Genomic DNA, 24,272 nt, shown 5'->3' with positions numbered 1-24,272 from the left:
TTGAGATCTTGCATTTGTGACATTTTTTAAACATAGACAACATCATACCTTGACATTTTAGGGAAATCATTTGATTCATGAGTGTCATAAATGGAAGCTACAATATAATAAGCAATTCATAAACACAAATAAAAGCCTGTTCTAGTCTATTTAACTCTCCAAACATTTTAGTGTACAATCAACAGATATTCTTTCTTTTTAAATAATGACTAACGAAAGATTCATATAACGTAAACAAGTTTGTTTTGGCATTTTCAGCACCCTCTGGTGGACATACTCATGGACAGAGTAATACCGGTATACACGGACAGAGACAGACATAAATTATAAGACACACAGTACTGAGTACGCCATCACTACAACAGTTTTTGGCTTTGTGGTATGGATGCTTCTTATTCTTGCACTTAGGGAATAGTTATGGATTAGTGTTTTTCCTGTCTGATCGATGGACCAAAATACGACAGTGGCTATACTTAAAATGCCTTGCCTAAACATAGCCCCTTTAGTTTATTCTTAGGCCAATGTTGACTCCTCTTGCATCCATCTTAACCGGAGACTTGCAGAGAAAGCCTTGATAAATCCCCAGTTACAACTTCTGAAGACATACTTTGTTTCACAGTAGTATATACCTTTACCTTACTTCCTGACCTTCTCACCTCCTCCACATGATAGATCTCACATATTAATTAGATGTCAAGCGTACAGTTCTTGTGCTTAATGATTTCATCATTGCTAACTAATCATGGGTTCCCAGATTGCATCATTGCTGACACAGGCAGGGCATGGCATCTGCCAATATACTCTAAGAGGAAACATTAATGAACATATCTGTATCAGTGATACGGTATCACGCTATATTTTACAGTCTATGGTAGCACACTACAAAGCTGCCACAGTTAAGCCATCATGCTTTGCTAAGTAACTGTTCATGAATCATGTCTGTCCAAGGTTGCATATTTTGGTCGCAGATAAGAGCCTAGAACATTTGACTGTAAACAACAGTTGCACTAGACAGACGGTAGATGGCGCTGTGCACACAGTGAGGTAAAGTGGAGTAGGCGAGATTATTAGTAGAGCACTAGAAACAACTTCATAACGTCGTAGTACAAAGCTATAATCACTGTGTGTTTCAACATTTTACTCTTGGGTCACAATAAACACATCTTCTAGTAGCATCTGGGATATCTATATTCACATTAATAGATAGATAGATGTTTTATTTGCGAAAACTAATTTTGTACCAAGCAGCCTCTCTCTCTCTCTCTCATTTAGATACAGGACCATGAGGGAAAAGCATGATTAATTATATGATATGTCAAAAGTATGCAAACAATACATTTCTATAGGCTAGTTTAAGGCTCTAGAATTAGGTAAAAAGATATGTTTTAAATACAAAAGCAGGTCGGTATGCGATATTACAGTAGACAATTACTAGTGGTGGAAAAGTACTCACACTTTATATTAAGTAAAAGTATCAACCAACCGAAATGTATATAGGGCTATTAAAGTGGTTAATGTAGCCTCTGTCTTGTAGTTGTAATAATAATAATCAAAATCTACAAAGTAACTAAAGTTTTAATTGTAGTGGAGTAAAAGTACAATATTTGCCTTGAGATGTAGTGGAGTAGAAGTAAAAGTACCGAAAATTGGAAATACTCCAGTAAAGCAAAAATACCTCAAGATGTTACTTAAGTACAGTACTTGAGTAGATGTACTTAGTTACTTTACACCACTGCAATTACCTGTACCATTGATAGTACTCTTTATCATGAATTTATGAAAAGGTCCTGCCTTGCACATGCGTACTCGAGCGCCACTCTACCCGCGCCGGTGGTGAATGCAACGGAAAGAAATTCAACTGCGTGTCCTGGATCCAGACAGAGAGAGAGAGAGACGGAGGAGGCGCTGGAACCTGCACACATACTGGGATTAGATCGCACGCTTTGCACCGGAGAAAGCGTGGACCGGAGAGCAAGGTAAGGTTTATTACTATTGAGAATGTGCGTATCACAAGATAATCGCAAAATAGGCCCCATTTGTTGAGGCATCATCATCATCAGACAACAACCTAGATTGTGGGTGATGCCGCATGTGGCTTTGCCTTGATGCTGGTGGCTCTGGAGTTCAAAACAAATGTGACGAAGTACGTACTGCGTTGTTGTGTATATACGTTCATGTCGCGGATCCTTTGTTTGATGTCGCGCGCATTCATTTGGCGCGAGTTTAATGTCGCGGTTTACTCCAAAGGCTTCTTTCGCTTCCACTTGGGGAAGTTTAAAGCTCACAATTTCCACGCCGTGCATTTTACGGCAACCAAAGTATGAAGAAAGCAGGCCTTGAAAGCGAGGCCCGGCGGTGATATCTGTGTGAGCGACGGCACAGAGAGCCAGTTAGATCTGCACAACCCGCGCTAGACCCGCGCCCTCTGGGCCTGGCAGCCTATCATGTGGGCTTTAAGCCCTGACGTATGAGGTGGTATATTTCTCACCACTCCCACTCGGTTATAAAACACCGGACAATAAGCTGTCATTACTAGATGCAAGTATGGTCAACAATAGCTAACCTGGAAGTGTACTAGACACTTTAATTTGGCTTTTTAACTTCTGCTGTGAATTTGGAGGTTTACTGGGTGTGTTGGATAAAACTCTCTTAAGGGTTACTTTGTTATTATTATTTTATTAGGCATAATACACATTATTACGCCTTTATTAGAAACTATTATATTTGTTTCTGTCTAGACTAGGTTACACGTTTCTCTGTATCCGTTTGAGCTGTATCTATCAACTTCATTGTCCTCCGACCTTATATGATCTTGTATTTTTAATTGTTTATTTCTTGTATATGTTCTTTTGTGTCACTTGTATCTGAGCGGTCAGTGAGTGTGCGTCATGCTTTGCTTACATGACATCGCTTTCGTTTTTCACAAGACACGTTGTGCTGCTGCTGCTACCTTATTTATTAAACATTTCGCTGAAGAAGTGGTTATTGTATTGTGTATTATTATTTAAACCAATGGTTGTAAAATATTTTTATGAAAATGTTTTGTGCCCAGAGGGATAATTTGTGTTGTTAGACTGTTTCCAAAAAAAAATAATCCAAATTTTATTGCAAGAGTTTTTGAAAATAAACAGATCTACAAGCTCACAGCTTAAATCTGTTATTTTTATTGCTTCTTTTGGGCTTGTTTTCCTAGACCTGGGTTGCTTATTTCTCTCGCAAAATATGGCAACACCACGCCTCGAGGAGGTTGACTGACCGCCCAGCAGCGAATAACTGTTTTTCTTCTATTGTGCTCCATTGTTTCGATCCGAAAATCGCCTGACCAGAAAGCACGTGGATCACAGTGAAGTAGCATGAAAGAACATATCCGGTGCTTCTAGGGTCGCACTGAGACTAAAGGGATGCAGGCACCCCTTCTCCCCAGGCCAGAGGTGAGCTATTATCGTCATAGGGTGAATTAATGTGTCCTCCTGTACTGTATAGGGTTGGGATCCTTTAGGATTTTTTACGATTCCGGTTCCTTAACGATTCCCTCTTAAAGGACGACTTCACCGCTTTTCAAACTATCTTCATATAATTGGTCCTCACTAATACTCATGATAAAATGGTACATTTTTTTTCTACTCTACTGTGTCTCATAGGAGGGCTGTGGACAGTCCAGAAACCTGTCTACCAGTGACATCATCTTTAGGCATGATTTTTTTTCCCAACAAGATTTCACATGTTTTATTTCGATTTTTATTAACACGAGAACAATGGCTTCTTTTATTGCATTGCAACTTTCCAGGAATAGAAAGCCTGCAGTTTCTATTAGCTTGGATTCCCCATTGATGATGTCACTGGTAGACGGGACTCTGAACTGTCCACAGCCCTCCTCTGAGACACAGACCGAGTAGAAAAAAATGGTACCATTTTATCATGAGTATTAGTGAGGACCAATTATATGAAGAGAGGTTGAAAAGCGGTGAAGTCGTCCTTTAATAATGGTTCCCACTTCCCTGTAACTATTCCTACAGGGGGTTCCAAAGGATACCAAAACGCTCGCCCCAAAACACAGGGCGCAAATCCGGGGACCTTAACACAGTGGTTCTCAAACTTTTTCATGTCAAGGACCCCCAAAATGATATGTATTTGGCCTCGGACCCCCATCTCAAAATATTTTGTTCCAGGGACACCAGAAGCAAAGATTTGAGTTACAAATGTTCGCTTTAAAGATATATATATTCAATGTTTGCACAAAGTTTCCCGATATTTAAAAAATAGCAGATCTACAAGCTCATAGCACGGCACTCGTGCCATGCTATGAGCTTGTATATCTGCTATTTTTGAAAATACTAGAATAAAAGGTTAAAGTGGTTCAAATTATTGCGATGCTATATTAACACATTTCGCGGGGGCACCCCTGGAACGCCCCCACGGACCCCTGGGGGTCCCCGGACCCCACTTTGAGAACCAATACCCTAACAGGTCTGTAACTCTGAGAGTGTACAAATGGAACCAAATGGACCCTTTGGTCAATTTTGCTCCATTTGTACAGTCTCAAGACAAGAGTTACGCTGGTCCTTGACATTTTTAAGGTAGTCCACACATGCCAGCTCTGACATTGTGATAAAATCAGTTCCAGAATCTATCTTTCTATCTTTCTATCTTTCTATCTTTCTATCTTTCTATCTCTATCTCTCTATCTCTCTATCTCTATCTCTATCTCTCACTGTTTCCCAAACAGTAGGTCGGGACCTATTTGTGGGTCGCGGACACATTTTTATAGGTCAAAAGTAAATTTCTAAACATAAAAAAGGTAAATTTTTCATGAATTAAAAACAAATTCAATGATTGTTCATGAAATTCCATAAATTAGAAAACGAATGTTTAAGAAGTAGTACTAGTGACCAGGCTAACGTCTTAATTTCTGTTTTGGGTCTTGAGCTAAAAAGGTTTGGAACCACTGATCTATCTAATGATGGGGATATGCCTTTATGACAGAGGGGCAAATACCTCTTTTGCATGATTTTTGTTTTGTAAATATTTGTATTGTTTTTCATGCGAAAGAGTCATTTGCACTCTGTTGTGGAAGTGACTGTGTTAACCATGGTCAATTCATACTACTAGTATTACATTGCACTGCACAGTGTTAAAGTTGACCTGTGTGTGGAGTGGATGGCTAAGGCACTCAGCTATGGGCTGAACATGTTTGGTACAGATTGAGCAAGAAATGGAGCTTGTATTAGTCATTACATGCCTCAACAGTAGACCTGCCCAACTATCCGGCTTCCTCCTTGCACTTCAATGATCAAAATAACCCTTCAGATGCAAAGCCTGACCTTTGGTATTGTTCTAAATAACCGTTATGATGACCTGGAATTAAAGCTGAGTAGTCTTAGACATAGCATCTTTTATGATCTGTCATGTGTTTAGTTATTTTCTTTTTTGCCGCTGTTTTTTTTGTTTTCTTTCTTTATGTTCTCTTCAGCCTTGGATCAAGACTATCATAAATGTATTTTATCGAGTCTGACTTTTACTTTTGTATCTATGCTAGATATGCAAATGTAAAAATTGATAAGAAAAATACTTACAATCTTGATACAAGGCTATGTTCTCTTATGCTTTTTGTTGCATTGCATTGTTTTTGCTTTCCCCATCCCTGTTATTTTAGCAATTATAGTCTTGTCTATCCCTCAGTGTTGAATGTTTTGTCTGTCACATTTCCCTTGCCTATCAAGAAGTAAATGAACTCTTGCCTGGCTGGCGTCCTTGTAAAAAATGATTTGTTCTTAAGTGACTTGCCAGCCTAGAGAAACGAAGGTTGAATAAATACACTCAATTAAATAAAAAAGATTGTAACCCGAGCAAGACACAATATTATTGTTCTCTCTTAGTGGTGTCATTAAGGTCATGTATATGAGTGTCATTTTGTCTGTGTCTGATTAACTTAATTTGTATGTGTGTGTGTACACTACAGGAGGCGGGCCTTGATGTGGGCATTATGAGTAAAACACCCCCCAACAGAAGAGGGATCAAATTTGAGGTGGGAGCTCAGCTCGAGGCCAGAGACAACCTCAAAAACTGGTGAGTCATGGTCCTGCTGTTTCTCTGTCTCTCAAATTGTGCCATCTTCCTGTCAATTCCTATTTTTTCATCCATTCCTTAATTCTTTCTCTCCCACCTGTGCTACGCTCAGCTTTTTGTTGTGCTTACCATACATTAAGAAAATACAGAGCAGTGTTTGTGAAGGCTCAGGAAAATTAGTGATCGATTTAGGCTTGGAGAGCTGTGTGGTTGCATCACTTTCACACTGACGGGCACTTTGAGCAGGCACCAGCCCAGCCTGTGACCCAGAATAACCCACAAACCATTACTATAAGCCTTATAGTATAAGGCATTAAAAGGAATTTGTGAATGTCAAATCACATGTAAAATCTTCTGGTGTTTACTGAAGGCCGCCCCATTTCCTTTCCTTAACTTAGGTATCCTGCCAACATAGAGAAGATTGACTATGACGACGAGAAAGTGTTGATCCACTACCGCCAGTGGAGTCACCGCTATGATGAGTGGTTTGAGTGGACGAGTCCCTACCTGAGACCTGTGGAGAGGATCCAGTTGAGAAGGCAGGGCCTGCAGGACGACTCTCCTGTACCGGTAAGAACATTTGTTTTATGCTTAGCTTTACCTATGTGCTGCTTATTACAGCGTATGGGTAAGAAACGCAGCATACGGCCAGTGTCATCACAACAGCATTTTAGAGGTCCATTCAATCATTCAGTATTGCCAAATGGAAATTACAAACAGTGCACGTGATATATGCACTGTTTTCATCTATTTTCTTTTGTCCTGAAGCGCTTTATTGGTGTTTCTCATTTGATTCGGTGGAGCACCCGCATAGTTCTGTGGTTCCTACCAAACCACTACTTGCTAGCTTTGTGAAGTATATTAAAGGCACAACCAGAAAATGGCTGCCTGTGCATAGTATTATTGGTACGACAGAGATAACGAATTAAAATGTTTTCTATTATGCATTTATTTTAATGTACTTTCCACATCCACTTCCAATTACCCGGCCGACCCTAAAAATCAATTAATGTAGAAATTAAGATTCTTATTTTCTACGACTCTTTAAAAATGTGCCTTACCAGCTTCGGAATATGAATTGAATCGCAGGATACCAAAAGATTCACACCCCTAATAATTGTATTATATTGGTTCTTTACTCACAATTTGGTAGCTGAGGTGTGGTATCTGGTAAGAATGCTTACCACAAAAATAAAATAAGGCTATATAGTCGGTCCACAGCCCGGGTTTGAATCCACCCCGTATGTTCCCCCCTCTCCCCCTCTATCTGTGCACTGTTGTGGTTTTAATAGTAGGTTGTGTTTTATAACTACTGTTTTTAACAATGCAAATACAATGGGAACATTCATCCAGTCATCTGAAACGGGAAGGGGTTGGGGTGATCCCCCACCTGTGAACAGTACCCACCTGGGCGGATCGTAAAATAGCCCAAAATAACGTTCGGCATAATGTGTTCATATTTCATGGAATTGATGGTGGTGTATGGTAATGCGATGGTTAATCTGAAAGGTGCAGAAGCTTACCAGTATCTCCACAGCAACAAAAGTTGGTTGTGTGCTTAGTGCTAAACTACAAACATGACAGCTTTATGTATTTGACGTGTCAAACCAGGCCAGTGTATTAATAACTCCTGCTGGCACAATGCGTTGGTGGTAATGGAGGTTGGAGATGTTCTCCGCAGTTGTGTAGTCGCTGGACCAGTCCAGACTCCAGAACCATGGTTGATGATTTTGTCCAGGGAAGGTTAGAGTTGTGTTCTAAACATCTCGGTATGTTTACATCAACATGAATTACTGGAACCTGCCACCACTACCCTGCAAAAGTGCTGCAGCATCCAATCTAGAACTGAGAGAATCCACATTAAACATGTCCTACCCCCACTATAACTATTCATATGCTGTGTTCATTCTGCATTATCCAAATCGGAGCAATATAAAGCCTATAATTATGTTGCACCATATGAATTCTATCAATCAATTAAATCTATGATGTATTTATTACATTTCAATGTCGATACATTTGTAATCAAAACTCTAGTTAACTTATTTAATAGTGTCATATCAAACTGACTGACAGAACGGATACTACAGTAGATTGCTAGGCTACTTGCCTGTTTTCTTTTAGAGCGTGTGCCACAAAATACTAGCCTCAGGTAACGTTATTGCATCAAAAGCAGACCCCAAAAAACAAAGACAAAATGGATTATTATTATTTTTATTATTAGAAAGTAAATACATAAATACAAATCAGTTTGATTTGTCACAGGTGTAAATAGCAGCAGGTATGTATGTGAGGCAAGACATAAGGTGCACAACGGCACATAAGAAGGTAGCCACATAAGGCTCCTAAGCCAAACAGTTCATGCGTCATTCACCAAAATATGAAAATGTCTCTCAACTGAAGGTGGCACTAGCAGGTAGTTAAATATATTTCACGTAGTTCCATAAATATGTAGTCCTGGACCCACTAAGCACAAGCAAATGTACATGGCCGCATGTACTCCTACAGCTGTCACTGCTTTAGGTTTTTCAACCCGTCTCAATATCTTCTGTAACTACAGTGTAACTTTACAAATGTTGTTGATCATGAAGAAGATTACATTTATGATTTGTATTATAGTCATAGACTACAAGAAATGTGTGATGAGAGATGGGGAAAACAAAATGATGACATTTGTTTTGGGATCCCTTTCCATTAATATGAAATTGAATGTTAGCATACAGAAATGTATAATACTATCCCTGCACTTTTTATTAGCTACTTTTCTTTGGAATCTTTCGTACATGTCGCAGTGCATTGTACAGTGTCTGTAACTTTGCTTCCAGACACCTGACATCTCTTGGCTTTAACCAGCCTGTCAACATCATGGACCAGTTTCGAAGCAGTTATTTTCATAATGTAATTTATATGTCTATGTGTCACCTGCGAGCACAGTTTAGATTTATAGCTGTTCATTACGGAGAAAGCCTGCTCACAGAGTTCCCCTGAACATCCCGATACTATCTCTCCCCACTTCTGGAGAATAGGATTGATGTTTTTTCAGCACTGCTTCACGCCTCAAGCTTCAAGTTTAACTTTTGCGTTCTGCTTCTTCCTGCATACTTGTCATATTTTTATCACTGTGACAAGTGCAACAGCCACTTGTAAAGAGCATATGAGAGACACAGGTTTGCCCTTGAACTCACAGAACAAAAATAAGTCTTATCTAATTATCGTCTCATATCCGTTGACGGTTAACGTCAACTCTTTCCTTGAACAACATTTTAAACCACAGCAGCAAACCGTCTCGGCTTGGCTACAGGTGATACTTACCTGCATACTCATTGTGTTTTTACTGTGTCTGACAACGTAAGAGCGACGAGGTAACTGCTGTCTATTGTTGTGCAAACGTACACAACCAGGTTGCCGGTGAGTTGGGAGACTGGTATAGACAGCCGGAGCTCTGCACGAGTGAGCAGCGAAGGTGGTGTCAGAGTGCCTCCATAAATAAATGTACGTACGGTAGACTACTTGTAAAGTGATTGCTACCTCTGTCCTCCTTCCAGGAGTTTCATGTGAATGAAAAAGTCCTGGCCAGCTGGTCTGACTGCCGCCTCTACCCGGCAAAGGTTCTTTCGGTCAATAAAGATGGTGAGTACCACTGACCTCTTTATAACGGCATTTATAATGTGTTATAAATATCAGCCAACGATTGTGGAAATGTACTTTGCATTAATATGATTTCCTCTATCCTCTTCAGCGTCCTACACTGTGAAGTTCTATGATGGAGTCATCCAGACAGTGAAGGGGATTCATGTGAAGCCTTTTGTTAAAGAGGTACATTTGTAATAAATACCCAGAATTCCTCTGCACCAGCAACAGTCACATAGACATCTGGTGTACCACCAGATGTCAATGTGACTGTTTTGTTTATGTTAGATGTTGAGGTTTAGGCACATGTATTTAAGAGGTGTATTAAAGTGATGTTGAACTTTGTTTGAAACTTGGGTTGATAGGTACCTAGGCAGGATATGAATATTGTATATTTTCTGTGATTGAAGAACCGGAATTAGCGATTCTATTCTCTCTGTTATAAGAGTCATTTTGAGAGCTTTTTCACTATACTTTAAGTAATACAAACAAGTGCATTCTGCTAATATATTGTATAAAGTCCTGGTACGTAATCGTTTTCCCCTTCTACTTTGCCTACCGGGGGTAAGGGTGCTAGCTTTACACTGATATAGTGACCTATCCATTTTTGTTGTGCTAGAGAACTTGTGTCAAGGGTAATATAACATGAATACCATCACTTTATTTTCCTGCTACTACGCACCAGGATGGAATTATTTTATATATTAGCAGAATACGCTTATACAATATACTTAGTTGACTGGAGTGCCCCAGTGGTCTATACTAGGACCCCCCTGTTTTCGCTCTACACTAAATATCTTGGCTTAAATAGCCAATCTACAAGCGTTGTAGATCTGCTGTTTTCATCCAATCTTCATCAACCTTGGAATAAATGTTACCTTACTATTCCGAGGAGAGAGTAGCAATGACCTATACATAATTACCAACTGAGTCAATCGGCTGACAATAGTTACATCTCACACACACACACACACACACACACACACACACACCCACCCTCTACACAAACCCTCAATAAAGCACAGTCTTTATTATGAATTTAGAACAGTGACATGGCCACTATGTCAAAGGTGTGTAGTTATCTGAAAGTAATGCGTACCCACTGGCCAATCAGAATCAAGTGTTCTTTGTGGCCATTAATTACATTGTGCCCAGGTAGCTATACAACCCATGGTTTTAATGATGTACAATATCACTTTAAACTCATGTGTGTGTGTGTTTTTCCCCTGCTGACAAACAGAAAGGTAGTGTCATCGGAGGGCGGTCTCGGGCCACTGATAAGAACATGGTTAGGAAGGTCCAAAATGGAAGAGAAGGGAGTTCTCAGGAGAACGGCGGCCCTAAGATCAAGCGGGCCAGACGCAGCACGTCAGACCAGGAGGAGGACAGCCACAGTGAGGACGAGGAAGAGTGGGCGGACCAGGCGGTTGACGAGAAGAGCAAGAAGAAAGCCAAGATTGAGGGCACTGTGGTAGAGTCGCCCACTGTTAAATGTGAAAAGGACACAACGCAGCACATCGATCAGAACACCAAGCTCAATGGTGTAGAGAAGGAACCAGGACTCACTAATGGGTTTAAAGTGGAAGAGAATGTAAAATTAGAGGAAAGCACCTGTCATTTAAACGGACACGTGAAGAAAGAGGAAGTGGAAGTGGAACTGAATGGAACTAAGCCATATACAGAGGTGTCCAAGCCATGTACAGAGATGCCCGGTCAGACGTTGGCACAGCCGGGACAAGTGTCTGTTGCTATGACAGCCCCAGAATCCAATGGTGACGAGGAACAGAAGCCAAGCATCCAGTCAGATAAGCCTCCTCCACCCACGGGGGAGGTGCTGCCCTCACAGCCATTAAAACGTAAGTGAAGTGCGTATGAAGGATTAGAGGGAATGGTTTCTACTGAAATTATTTGAGTGTGAACTCAAGTGCAGTGAATGGTAAATAGGACCTGAGCATATTTCTGAGACTTGAGTGTCAATCGCTAAGTGACTTGTATTTCATTTTGTTTTAATAGCTGTAAGAAAGCAAGGTTTTCACAACCCCAACAGATTCAGCAGAGAACCATGTGAGTATTTAACATTCCTGATATTGCACCAATTCAGCAGTGTTCTCTTAAACCGCTCCACTGACCTCCTCGTGAACTCCTGTGGCCTGTTTTCAGTGTACAGAGTTATCAAAAACCAGCCTCCACCAGTCCTGTCCATCAACCTAGACCACAACCCCTTTAAGTGCAGTGCTCCAGGCTGCACCAAGTCCTTCCGCAAGGCCAAACTGCTGCACTATCACATGAAATACTACCACGGGGAGGACCAGCCCCCGGAGGCCGACCTCAGCCCCACAAGGATCATCCAGACCAGGGCCTCTGAGAAGCAGGCCATCGCTACCCTCGAGAGTCCCAAGAGAAGGCGCACTATCTCTGCCTCTATGCGTGAGTTCCTGTTATGTCAAGGCTTGCAGTCTCTTTATACAAGGTCGAACGTTATAGAGCTCTGGAAATCACGTGGCAGAGTCATGTTTCATCTGTTTACACTGCCATTATGGCAGGAAAGCTGTCAAGCAAACTAAATTAAAACTAGAAAAGTATTCTCCTATGAGCATAGGTCTCTGCCAGGTTGTTAAATCTGTTATATGTAATAAATAATGATCACATACTTACATGTTTTCCACACTATTGTAGAAAAAATACTGTGCTTGGTTTTGCTAAAATATGAATTATTTGTTTTTCTTTTCCATATCAGACCCTGGAGGAACATCCCGCAGTGAAGTTAAGACTGCAGGCAGACGGACATCAGCGCCACCTGCTGTTGACACCCAGGGCCAGCAGCAGAGGTCGCTGCTCAGAGAGAAGAGCAAGGAGAACCAGCTGGAAAGGAACGGATGCCAACTGCAGGACAAAGATGGGGAGAACAGCAGCTTTGATATTGGTCAGTATGATGGTGAGAGAAGCTGTTTGTAGTTGGAAATTATTGCGGAATACACTATATGCGGGCCTCCTTTGTCAATGCAAAATGACCTACCGAGTGGTGTCATGGTGTGACTGCATCAGAAGCCATAGACAATTCATATTGTCTCTGGCTTCTGTTATAATGATTATAATTCTGCTATCATATCTAGCATAATTACATTGGCACATATTTCAGCAACCACTTAACAGTCAGTGCATGAACACACAGGACGCCCACTGCAACATGACATCAGAACACACATTCAGAGAATTTGGATCTTAATGCTTAGCTTCTCTCCATAACGCATGCTGGAAGTAGTGGCTGTGGTGTTGTTTTTTTATTGTCACATATGACTATATATATTATTATAAAATTATAGAAATACTTTTGTTGCTCATTGTACTTATCGGTGGTGTATCTTTGGCCTGTGTGATTTTATCGTCCCTCAGTAAGCCTGATGGATGTGGAGATGGGTTTTTACAATGTTTCATGGTTACATAGTTGTAAAACATAAAATCATGTTTTTTGATTAATTGTGCAGCCCGTAGAATTGTGCAGCCCGTTTTTCTTACAATGTATTCTGAATGCAACGTTAAAAGTGGAAACTGTTATAGAGATTACTGTTGTAGGCATTCTGGAATGTGACTGCAGAAAAAGCTCACAGATTAGTAATAAAGAAGCATATGATATTAAATTACATGGCTAGTCAAGGTTTCACATTTGTTCACTAGAAAGTGCTCTCTGCCTGCTAAGTTAACTGAGCCCACGTGGGACTTACCTCTTGCCACTTGATTGTCCCCACAGCCTCTATGAAAGACGGATTGAGAGAGAAGCCCAAACAGAAAGATTTCCTTCGCATTAAAATGAAGAAGAAGAAGAAAAAAAGGAGGGCCAAATCTGGTAAGATGGGGGATGCTGTGGACCTGCATGGGGCCTCCCATCCTTTCTGCTCCTACTGCATGCGCACTTGCTGTGACATGGTGATTGTGGATTGGCCCATGGCACATAAAGCCTCCATTCACTAATCTCAGTGTGGTGGCTGAAGCTCTGTGTGTGTGTGTGTGTGAGCATTCCATCTCCACGCCATCTGTCACTGGCTCCTCATCACACCAATCATTACTGTCTGTTATTGTTTTGTATCTAATTGATGTTGCAGCTTGATTTGAAGTCAACTGGGGTTATTTTTTCCCTCCCTCTAATACAACATTTCTGAAAGTGCTCCTGGTTAATATTCAGTTGTCGTGCGACGTGCGGTTAGTAATACCTAACCCAACACTAGCATCCAATATAGTTGGTTAAGATTGATGTGGAGAAGTGTGCAGAGCATGCACAAACTCACAATGCAGGCATCCCCTGACTGGTTACTTCACAATCTGAAAACACTGCCTTTAACATGGGCTATGTTCACTGAATGTTCACTGAATTATTGTCATGCACCTCCATAGTGTTTGTTGTACCACAGTCTGTCAACCTGTAGGCTCGGTCTTGTTTCCAAAGTTGACACTTCTGTTCTGCATCTGCTCCCCCCCTCCTTCCCTGTATTAACAGACTATACAGGTAGTGAGGAGAATATTGACATCTCAGTATTGGGTCTTCAGTCCAAATTGAATTTGCCAATCAAATTCCCCCTCTCACACAATCACAACCCTGAGGCCTACCGCTGCAGGCCCGGATACAGCCAATCAGAGCAGATACATGTGGATGGTGGGTATATTTTGTGAGTGGGTGTGCGTGTGTGAATCTATTCACTGCAAGTGTTTTCTCTTCCCTCTGCTGTCTTGCCTGCTGGGAATCAATCCATCAGCCAACCGTCCTTTCAATTTGATCCATGTCAAATGTCTAAATGTTCACACTCAATTCTTCACATTCCATGGTATGAAAAGGGAGTCGACTTGGGCTGCTGTCACAAATGAGACGGGATTTTTATGGTTGATTGATTAAATCCTGAAGGGGGTTTTATTTTTCCTGCTGTGGCTTGCTTTACTATACAATTCCTTCCTCATGATTCATGAAAAGCTGAAATATAATTAACATTTGTTAAATATATACTAATTGAGCTGGGAGGATGTAATTGGTATAATTGTCTCCGCCAGGAGACATTGTTTTCACTTTCCGTCCCGTCCCCCCTCGGCCAAGCTAACATTGGTCAAGCCTCACGTGACATGTGACAATACGGTGAAATAGTGTGATCTGATTGGCTAGTGACGTATAGCGGCCTATAAATACATGTGTCACTTTGAAAGAGTTTTAGCCTCTTTCAAAGTGAGGTAAGACAGGAATAATCACGAAATGGCTGAGAAATGGCGGATACTGTAACAATTGGATAGGACACTTACACAGACAGGACAGATAGGACACTTACACAGACAGGACGGATAGGACACTTACATAGACAGGACGGATAGGACACTTATACAGACAGGACGGATAGGACACTTATACAGACGGATTGGACACTTGTGTCATGTTACTATGACACAGTAACATGTTCTATTTTTTGTAAGAATTAGAACATAAGAATTAGAACATTCCCAACATTCCCAACACAAGTCTGCTGGCGGAGACTTGTGCTCCGAGGAGCACTTTTTCTGTTATGTCAGTGTTGTTAACTCATTCCCTGCCTAGAACGACTAAAACGACTTCTGTCCCATAAGCCATGCCTGCCTAGAATGACTAAAACGACTTAAAAAAATGAATTTTTAATTTGACCCAAAGACCAAGGAGATATGATTTTTCGAAGATCTAGACTCCCATCCACTTCCTTATTAACTTAAAACTTAAAAATTCTGTATCTCGGCTCCTGAGTACTTTTTTGATGAAAGATGAAAAATCTTGGCAGTGGGCAAACGCGGCCAGAAATATTTCAGGCAGTGAATGAGTAAATTACCAGCATCCGTATTCTGGGGAAAACCTTCGCAGAAAATAGCACATCGACAAGCTATTTTCAGCAAAGATATTTAATGTAGACCGAAAAGGAAAAGACACTAGTACAGAGCCTCAAGGGACTCCGGTCAACAACCTATGGTTTTGAGTGGTTAACTTTTTGTTGTCCCTGCTGCCGCCGTAGACGAGGATAGTTTGAGTGATTGGTCGACTGACAGCTGTGGATGGAGTGACGACGACTTCGGGGTGAATCTGGACTCCACTTCTCCGCCCTTGAGCGTGGACTCTGTTGCCCTGGATATGAGCGATCAGGAGATCGTGAGGTGCGTCTGCGAGGTGGAAGAGGAGAATGACTTCATGATCCAGGTGAGCTGCTCAGCTGTGGTAGTGGTGGTAACACCTCACTCCCTCATCTCACCTAATGGCTGCTAATGATACCAAAGTGTAACATGCGTACAAGTAAATTATAATTTATGAGTTGCAGACCAGGCGTTTGTATGAATAATGTTATGTCTGTCACAGTGTAATTGTGGAGATTTCATCATCCTCCAAATGTAGTTACCATTGTTCAGTAAATGCATGTTGTTTGTCTTTCCCACAGTGTGAGGAGTGTTTGTGCTGGCAGCATGGGACTTGTATGGGCCTTCTGGAAGAGAATGTTCCCGAGAGATACGCCTGCTACATTTGCAGAGACCCACCAGGTGAGCTGAAATGATGGAACAGTTTAAATCTGGCTTGAAATCAACTAGTGGCTGGTACAAAGCATCTTTTGTCATTGCTTGAGATGAATGTATTTTGTACATGGTCCCAGATGCAAATAAACTTATACTTGAAATGAAAAATGACACGTGATACATTGCCCCCTCTAAATGTGCAAATGTTTTTTAACGTGCATAGAAAGCTGTCTTTTATTAAACGTAATGTTATCCTGTTTGATTAGACATTTCAGAAAATTGTATCCTGGTTATTTAATGTTTGTACTATTCATATTTGTAATGTTTCTATTGTTTCATATTATTATAATTTAAAATGTTCAATTATGTCTTGAATGACCATACCAGTCTAATTTGGACATCTTGCCATTAGAAGCGAATGCCCATCTCAACAACAACTTTTGTAGGCAGTGTATATCATTCAACTTTATTTGTGTAGAGTCAGACTCAGGGATCCATTAAAAGCAAACTATAAAAAAAACACTATACATACATACACAAAGAACACTACCCCATACCATAAAAACATCAGCTATTACAAGAGACAATCATACCAGTGTTTCCAGAAAGTAGACCGATATCTTGTAACACTGAGGCTGGGGTTACACAGCAGCATATTAATAGAATTCTAAGAGACTCATTCAGTCGGCACATAAATTTGTACATCAGGTTTCTCAATAGGGCATGAAAAGTGTTGACTCCCACATTGCAGAACAACTCACTTGCACTGCACCACCTTGTATAATTTAGTAGATCTCAGCATTCATTTTTAAATGTCATTCACTGCCCTCCATATTGAAATGGTGTAAGAAAACACTAGACAAGACTACTTTATCTAAAATTAAGACAAGCTATTCAGATTTGTGCATCTGCATATCAATATGCCAGGAAAACTTACAAGTGCTGCATTTTGAAATCACATTTTAGCCTGAAGAGGGCTTTTAATGATACAGTGAGCTTTAGCTTATGTTGACAAAACCTTTCAGGTACATTCTGTATCGTTTATTGAATATGGACAAAATGGAAACAAAATAATTTACAAAAACAATTAAATTAAATGAGCATGCTTACACATAATGGTGATTTGCTAAATATTTTACCTTTATTTATTGATTGGTTGATTGTTTTTTTTTTGCTTTTAGCTGCACTTTCTATTTTACACACTGAAAACATTTTCTATATGGCCCCTAATACAGCAGCAAAGAGGTTTGACTTAGGAATTCATTATTTGCCATCTAGTGGACAAAGGTATGATGCAGCTGATTTAAGGAATGGGTCAGCGTCAGCGAGTATTTTGAAAATGAGCATGGATTATTATGAGAGTCAACAGTCATTTCTATAATGTCAGTATACCAACCACGACACCATCTTATATTGACCTCCAGGCTTAACTGATAAGAATATCCATGTCAAATAATTCAGTTTGTTTTTTCTTTTCTTTTCTCTATGTTTTCTGTTCCATGAATTAATGTCTTTTCCCCTCATTTTTTGTAAGTTAAAGTTTGATGATGCTCACAACTATTACAGTTCCACCCCTTTTCCAATGTCCATGTGTTTGATATGTGTTCCAGGCCAGAGGCAGAGCCTGCGCTATTGGTATGACAGAGAGTGGCTGAGCAATGGCCACATGTACGGCCTATCTTTCCTCGAAGAGAACTACTCGCATCAAAATGCCAAGAAGATCGCTGCTACCCACCAACTACTGGGGGATGTGCACCACGTGGTGGAGATTCTTAGTGGGCTGCAGCTCAAAATGAGTGTCTTACAGTGAGTACAAGAATAGATTGATTGATATGTGCATATACTGTACATCCTCCGGGGGAATTCTTTTTCACCATAGCAGAGCACGATAATGTAAAGTTGCAGAAGCAAGAGCACAGAATACATTATAAAATCAAACAATAGAACCTTATGCACTCTAAACTAAGTACCGTAATTTCCGGACTATAAAGCGCACCTGAATATAAGTCGCACCAGCCAAATTTAGGGAAAAAAACAAATGTGTACGTATACAAGCCGCACTGGACTATAAGCCGCAGGTGTAAAATCCATAGATTTAGAAGGTCCCCTAGTGGCCGTTAGCTGTAAAAATCCATAGATTAGCCGCACCGTTGTATAGGCCGTAGGGTTCAAAGCATGGGAAAAAAGTAGCGGCTTATAGTCCGGAAATTACGGTATAGATCAGGCTTAATATCCCATACTACGAAAAGCCTTCTAGCTTTATCAGTGGTTTTCAAACTTTTTCATGTCAAGGACCCCCAAAATGTACATGTATTTGTGTGGGGAGGAATCAATTGGTATAGCGAGAAAAATGGTTAAAAAGTAATCGGCTACTCTAAAGAAAAACACTACAATTACTCACAAATTGTATTGGGGACTTGAATGACCCTCTGTGGGTCTTGGAGACTCACTACTGCTTGTATAGATTATAAATAGGAAGTACTGTAGTGCAAAAGAGGCATGCCGTCGACGGTAACACTAGAAAACAACAATTAAAAGGAATGCACGTGGGATACAGGTAAAAGTGACACTAGACTGGGGTAAAACAAAAACCGTTGAAAGGTTAAAAATAAAGATATTTAATTCAGATTTTGGAGGGGCGATAGTGGTCTGATAACTGACAATGATAATCTTTTTAATAATAATTAAGGAGTAAGACCCACCCAGACCTGCGGCTGTGGTGTCAGCCGTGGAAGCAGTCGGAGCGGCCGTGGAAGAGCTACGACTCGTGTCCCAGTACAGACGCAGCCCCGTCCCCCGCGACCACCTACGACGAAGACATGACACGCGGCGAGATCCTGATGTCCAACGCCCTGGAGAAGCTGAGTCGGGCCGCCGCCGCTGCTGCCGCCTCCTCCTCCTCCTCATCTTCCTCTTCTTCATCCTGCTCCTCTTCCTCCTCGCCATACATATCGTTCCAGGACTCGTACATCTTCAGCGAGCACTGCTACCAGAAGCCACGGGCGTACTACCCTGCGGTGGAGCAGCGGCTGGTGGTGGAGACGCGACAGGGCTCGGAGCTGGAGGACAGCATGCGGAGCACGGAGGACCTACTGGAGAGAGAGCAGCGCTACGGGGGACTGCTGGAAGCGGACCGGCCTAAAGCATTCAACGCTACCACCAGGGTAAGCGTCTGCTCCACAAGGGACAAGCATGTTCAAACTGCAACTGTTTGGTTATTTTGGTGAGCCAATATTCAAACAATTTTCAACAACTTTCGTCATTTACTGCACTGGTTGCCATTACAAAATAAGAAACAAGAAAAAAAGAGGACAAAGCCTAAATTCTGTCTACTGAAACAGAATTATTGCTCAGAGCGGAAAGCAATCAATAATGTATTTAAATAATTTGAAACAAATGTCATATGCACTCTTTCGTAACACCGCTTAGCTGTTATTTCCACTTCTCCTTTTTCTTTTTTAAGACATTTCTGCTTTATCAGAGAGCAAGGTGATGATATGCAGCACAGTTCATAACAGATTCCATAGATCTTTTTCACGGCAGTCATATAGACATAAATAGTAGGGTAATGTTACAGGTGTTAACAACAATACAAATTAAAGGTTCATTCTGTTTAGTGTAGTCGTCTGAGGACGACCTATAAAGTAGCAGAGCCTTTCCAGTGAGCCAACATGCATAGCAGCAGCACCCTGACTCTGTTTGGCCTGAATGGGACACAACTTTAATTGGTATCATTGCCTGTACTGTATGGGGTGTAACATTGTAACACAGGCTCTAACATTACCCTACTATTTATGTCAATATGGCTGCCGTGAAAAAAAGGTCTATTATGTGGTCACGCTAACTTATTACCTCACCAGAATGCCCTGTGTCCATTTTTCTTCAAATGTAGTTCTTTTCATTTATGTGTTGGTTTTGATGTATAAAAATAGTGAAATTAGATACACATTCTTTCCTTCTAGATTTGCTTCAATTTGGCTGTAAATGCTCAGGAACCAGCCCACACATAGCTACCAAAGATAGAGCTTGTAGGCGTTCTCATTGAGATCTAGGCTGCGTTTCGGATGTATGCACAGAGAATCTGCTCAGTTTTCAGAGTGCTCTGGCGGTGATGTCACAGACTACGTGCGCGCTTAGTACGTGCGCGCTTAGTTCAGTTGATTTACAAACGGTCAGTAAAAACAACACACCTTGCCTAGGGATGGTAATGTATTGTTGCTTGCACCTCCATGCCTTTCATCTGTATTGTCCCTCACTGCTTCCTATACTGGCCCCATGTGCCGGGTGTTAGATAATAACAGTTTACTGGAAGCAATGACTGGCAGTAGCACTCGGCTTCTTTGCCATGCATTTAGCCTCGTCTAGAAGGCATTTAGCTATTACTTCTTCCACCATTGTTGTTTTCATCAGTGTTCGGAGTCAACGCACTGGACATCCCTGCTTCTGAGTAGGGTCGCACACTCAGTGCACCTAGCGTGCAGTGCACTGAAATATGACATTCCAACTGTATAAAGTATAAATAAGCATAGCCAGCCCACGGGGAAGGGGGGGCTCATGCTTGCCTCGTAGCCTTGTAGAGAGAGGCAGACACGAATGGAGACCGATAGATCGTCCGTACAGTGTGTTTGGTAATCTTCTGCATTATAAGTGTTAAATTAGCAGGAATCAATTATATTATGCTGGTGTTGACATCCAGGCCCTGGAATGTAATTTCTAAGATTTCTAAGTTTGAAGTTGTGGTGGAAGAAGAATAAAATCTCAATTGTGTCACTTTGAACATTTCCCTCATTTATGTCTCTTAGTTTTCAAACGCCGGCCGGCGATCACTGGCAGAAGCCAAGGAGGAGGGGATTACCTGTTCCAGAGGAGCACCGGACGACAGCCGGCAGCAGCAGCAGTGGCAGATGAACCTCCTGGACCACATCGATGCAGTCCAGGATGAAGTCTCTCACAGAATGGACATCATTGAGAGGGAGTTGGATGGTAAGACACGTAGGGGAGTGATCTCAGCGAGGGATGCACTATATTGATATTTGCCAGACCCAGAGGGTCGGCCTACATGAGGCTTTGTCTGTCCGTCTGTCCCTCTTTTCTGTCCCTCTTTTCCTCTTTTCTGTCCCTCTTTTCCTCTGCACACACGTCATGCGAAGTCCGGCCATTCAGATTTCAACCACTATGGGTCTGGCAGTACCAGGTCTCCTGGTTCCCTAGTTTTAGCAACAACTGATGATTTTCATAAAATTCCAGAAATCTCTGTGTGTGTCTCTTGATATGTCCAAAAATGGAAATGACTGATGTCATAGTACTGATTTCATATTCTGGCTTCCTGGTACTCTTATGGGTACTGCCTGTGGTTGACGGCTGTCACCCACGACTGACGGGCTGTACTGCACTAGTGGTGTTTAATTTCACATGTCTCATTGCAATATCACCATGTTCTTTATCCTGATTTAACTAAACATGACATTATCAGGTGCCCGAATTCACTGAAGGAAATGAGAAAGTTACTTAAGCATAAACGTAGAACACATATAACATTTATTTTGGTGTCTATTCCATCAACACCAACTCCATCAACATATCAATAACATATTCTATTGGCAATTCTGATAAGCTGACTGTATTGCGCATCCCTAGTCTCCACAACAAAGCAAGGTTTGAAACTACCCTTAACCACAGTGGCTGGTTCAAAATGAGATTTGAAACTACCTCCAGCTACAGTGACTACTTCCCTTTCCCAAAATCCATATTTGCTGTTTTACCAGCGATCTACATTTTTTTGTGTTGAACAGAATCTTGAAATCATGGCTGGTAAGCTGTCAAAGTGATTGGTAGTAGTAGTCAGATTAATTTATGGTGTCTCATGTTCCCCTGGCACCTAGTTATCTATAGTCCAGAGTGACAGATCTTTTGACAATAAATGAAAATATAATATGATATACATTATACACTAGAGACTGCAACTTTACCTCTATGCCATATATACAAATGAATCGCAGGTATATAATACTTTACTTAAATCATGATTTTCCTTCCCTCTCAGTGTTGGAGAGCTGGCTGGACTACACTGGGGAGCTGGAGCCGCCAGAACCCCTGGCCCGCCTGCCTCAGCTCAAACACCGCATGAAGCAGCTGTTGACCGAACTGGGCAAGGTGCAGCAGATTGCCCTGTATAGCTCCACATGAGGGCGTCAGAGAGCGGTTCTGGCCACAAGTTACTGAGGCAACCAGAGAGGAAGCAGCCAGAGCAGACACCTGGTGGCCTCGGGTTGGAGTGATGTCGAGATGTTGAAAAAGCAAGCGCATATTGTTTCAAATTGCCCAGGGCTTTTTTCTTCACATGAAGTCGGCCGGTGTTTGTCCACCTTGAAAGGTTGTGTGTGCAGGGATCCAACCTAACGGCCAGTGATGTAACCACATATGAACATGTATGGAAAGCAAGCATCGCGTATCAGGATTTAACACACAAAAGTAACCTCTTATGTGCAGGAGAAAATGCATAGGGCCAGGTTGACAATTTAATGGTTCCAGTGCAACTCCCAAAACCATATGAATGCCTTTTAGTCTGAGCTACTGTTTGAGCTTACCCCGTTTATCTCAATACACACAGTGCTTTATGTTTAAAAGCTTTACTATTCAAAGATCTCAATTCTGATCCATGTAACCCACACGGCCTCTTTGCAATAGTCTTTAAAAGGAAGATCACTCTTTTATTGGTCTTTAACAATATTTAAAGTAGTTAAGTCAACATCCCCTCATGTCGGACTATGTTTAAACTTCTGTTTGCGCTCAGTGTGGACAGAGTGTAACTTGAAGACATTCAACATATAAAAGCACTGTATAATCATATCAGTAATATTTCTTTTCAATGGTTAGTTTTTATACCACACTGTGAAAGTCTTTTTTTTTTGTCTGGAATCAAAGGCATCTTAAACTCTGCTATATGAGATGGTGACAAGAGTGAGTTTTGGTTTTCTGTTTTTCTTTTTTGCGGTAATATGTGTTTTGGCTCATTTCATAAAGAAAGGGTATTCCCATTGTTGTATCTATCTATTCTATAAGTTTGTCATTTACAGTATCCCTTATTCCCACTTGCTCTTGCATCGTTGTTGCTGTAGTACTTGATTTATGATTCGCTGTATGTGGACCTGTCTGTTCTAAACCTAGCATCTTGTACTCTGTCAGTGACAAACTATACTCAACTGATTTGTAATTTCTTTCTCCTTGTTCTTGTTTCACCTGTTTATTTGCAGTATTTTGTATTCTTTGTAAATAACGTCATTCAAAAAATGTGCTCTTCTCGGGATCTTTGTATTGAAAAGTAAACCTTATTCTCCAAAAAAGGATAACATTGTATGCTACTGTACTGTAAAGCCAAGTTTATATGTTGTCGCATAACAGTGTCGCTCACCAAAAATAAGTGACACAGTCGTGCGACAAAGCATAAATTGGGTTTATGTGTCTGGCCTAGAAGCAGGGGAGATGTCAAACAATGCAAGCAGAATTGCCGGTACATAAATAAACTATCATTGTTATAGCCTACTTGTTGTGTGGACCACGATCTTGTCGCAGACATTTCTTAATTCCAAGTTATGTGGTTTCGCAACATGACATGACTTTGGCTTGACCTTTGTGAAAAACAAACTGGCCCCGCTGAGCTCCTCATTTGTACAGCTGGAAATACTACTTGATGTCAGGTTTAGTCGGTTAATCTCTCAAATTGAGTCAGCATAATGTCATGGGACAGAAAATTATAGTTACCCAGGAAAAGTTTCTTAGGAAAAGCAAATGTACAGTATTATTAAGTCAGCATCTTCACCTCAGGTGTACAGTTGGATATACTGCTTGCAATAAAGTAAGTCAAAGGCTGCATCTCCGGAGTAACTTTGCTCATCCTATTTATGTGCTTGACTCACACAAGTTGATTGAAAACACAACTAAAATGTGAATTCTAATCAATCTCTCAAATTGGATCAGCATAATGTGGTGATAGGGCAGCAAATATATTTGTTGATTCCCTACCAGGAAGAAAAATATTCAATGTGTTGCCGTGCTGTTCAACTGCCGGCCGGCTG

At 41.1% G+C, this 24,272-nt stretch overlaps 1 protein-coding gene across 4 annotated transcripts; it reads left to right on the top strand.

The window, feature by feature from the left end:
- The first annotated feature begins 1,837 nt into the window (after window positions 1-1,837).
- On the top strand, window positions 1,838-23,739 carry phf20a (PHD finger protein 20, a). 4 transcript variants are annotated; one of them, XM_084061345.1, is made up of 18 exons: window positions 1,838-1,976; window positions 3,327-3,431; window positions 5,960-6,066; window positions 6,465-6,636; window positions 9,612-9,696; window positions 9,806-9,882; window positions 10,937-11,552; window positions 11,710-11,760; window positions 11,857-12,123; window positions 12,434-12,619; window positions 13,445-13,540; window positions 14,189-14,344; window positions 15,708-15,889; window positions 16,125-16,224; window positions 17,808-18,003; window positions 18,887-19,361; window positions 21,000-21,180; window positions 22,241-23,739. In XM_084061345.1, exons 2-18 carry the CDS (start codon window positions 3,402-3,404, stop codon window positions 22,381-22,383), a joined length of 3,120 nt encoding a protein of 1,039 aa, XP_083917471.1. In that variant the 5' UTR covers window positions 1,838-1,976; window positions 3,327-3,401; the 3' UTR covers window positions 22,384-23,739. The 4 variants fall into 4 exon arrangements, with proteins under 4 accessions (XP_083917471.1, XP_083917470.1, XP_083917473.1 ...); XM_084061344.1 differs by having other exon boundaries at window positions 12,434-12,631; XM_084061347.1 differs by lacking the exon at window positions 14,189-14,344.
- The last annotated feature ends 533 nt before the right edge of the window (window positions 23,740-24,272 follow it).

This window comes from Gymnoscopelus microlampas (assembly GCF_963454915.1).
Source record: "Gymnoscopelus microlampas genome assembly, chromosome: 7".
Taxonomy (NCBI): domain Eukaryota; kingdom Metazoa; phylum Chordata; class Actinopteri; order Myctophiformes; family Myctophidae; genus Gymnoscopelus; species Gymnoscopelus microlampas.
Note: the sequence above shows the minus strand (reverse complement) of the source record. Positions and strands in the feature narration are given on the sequence as shown.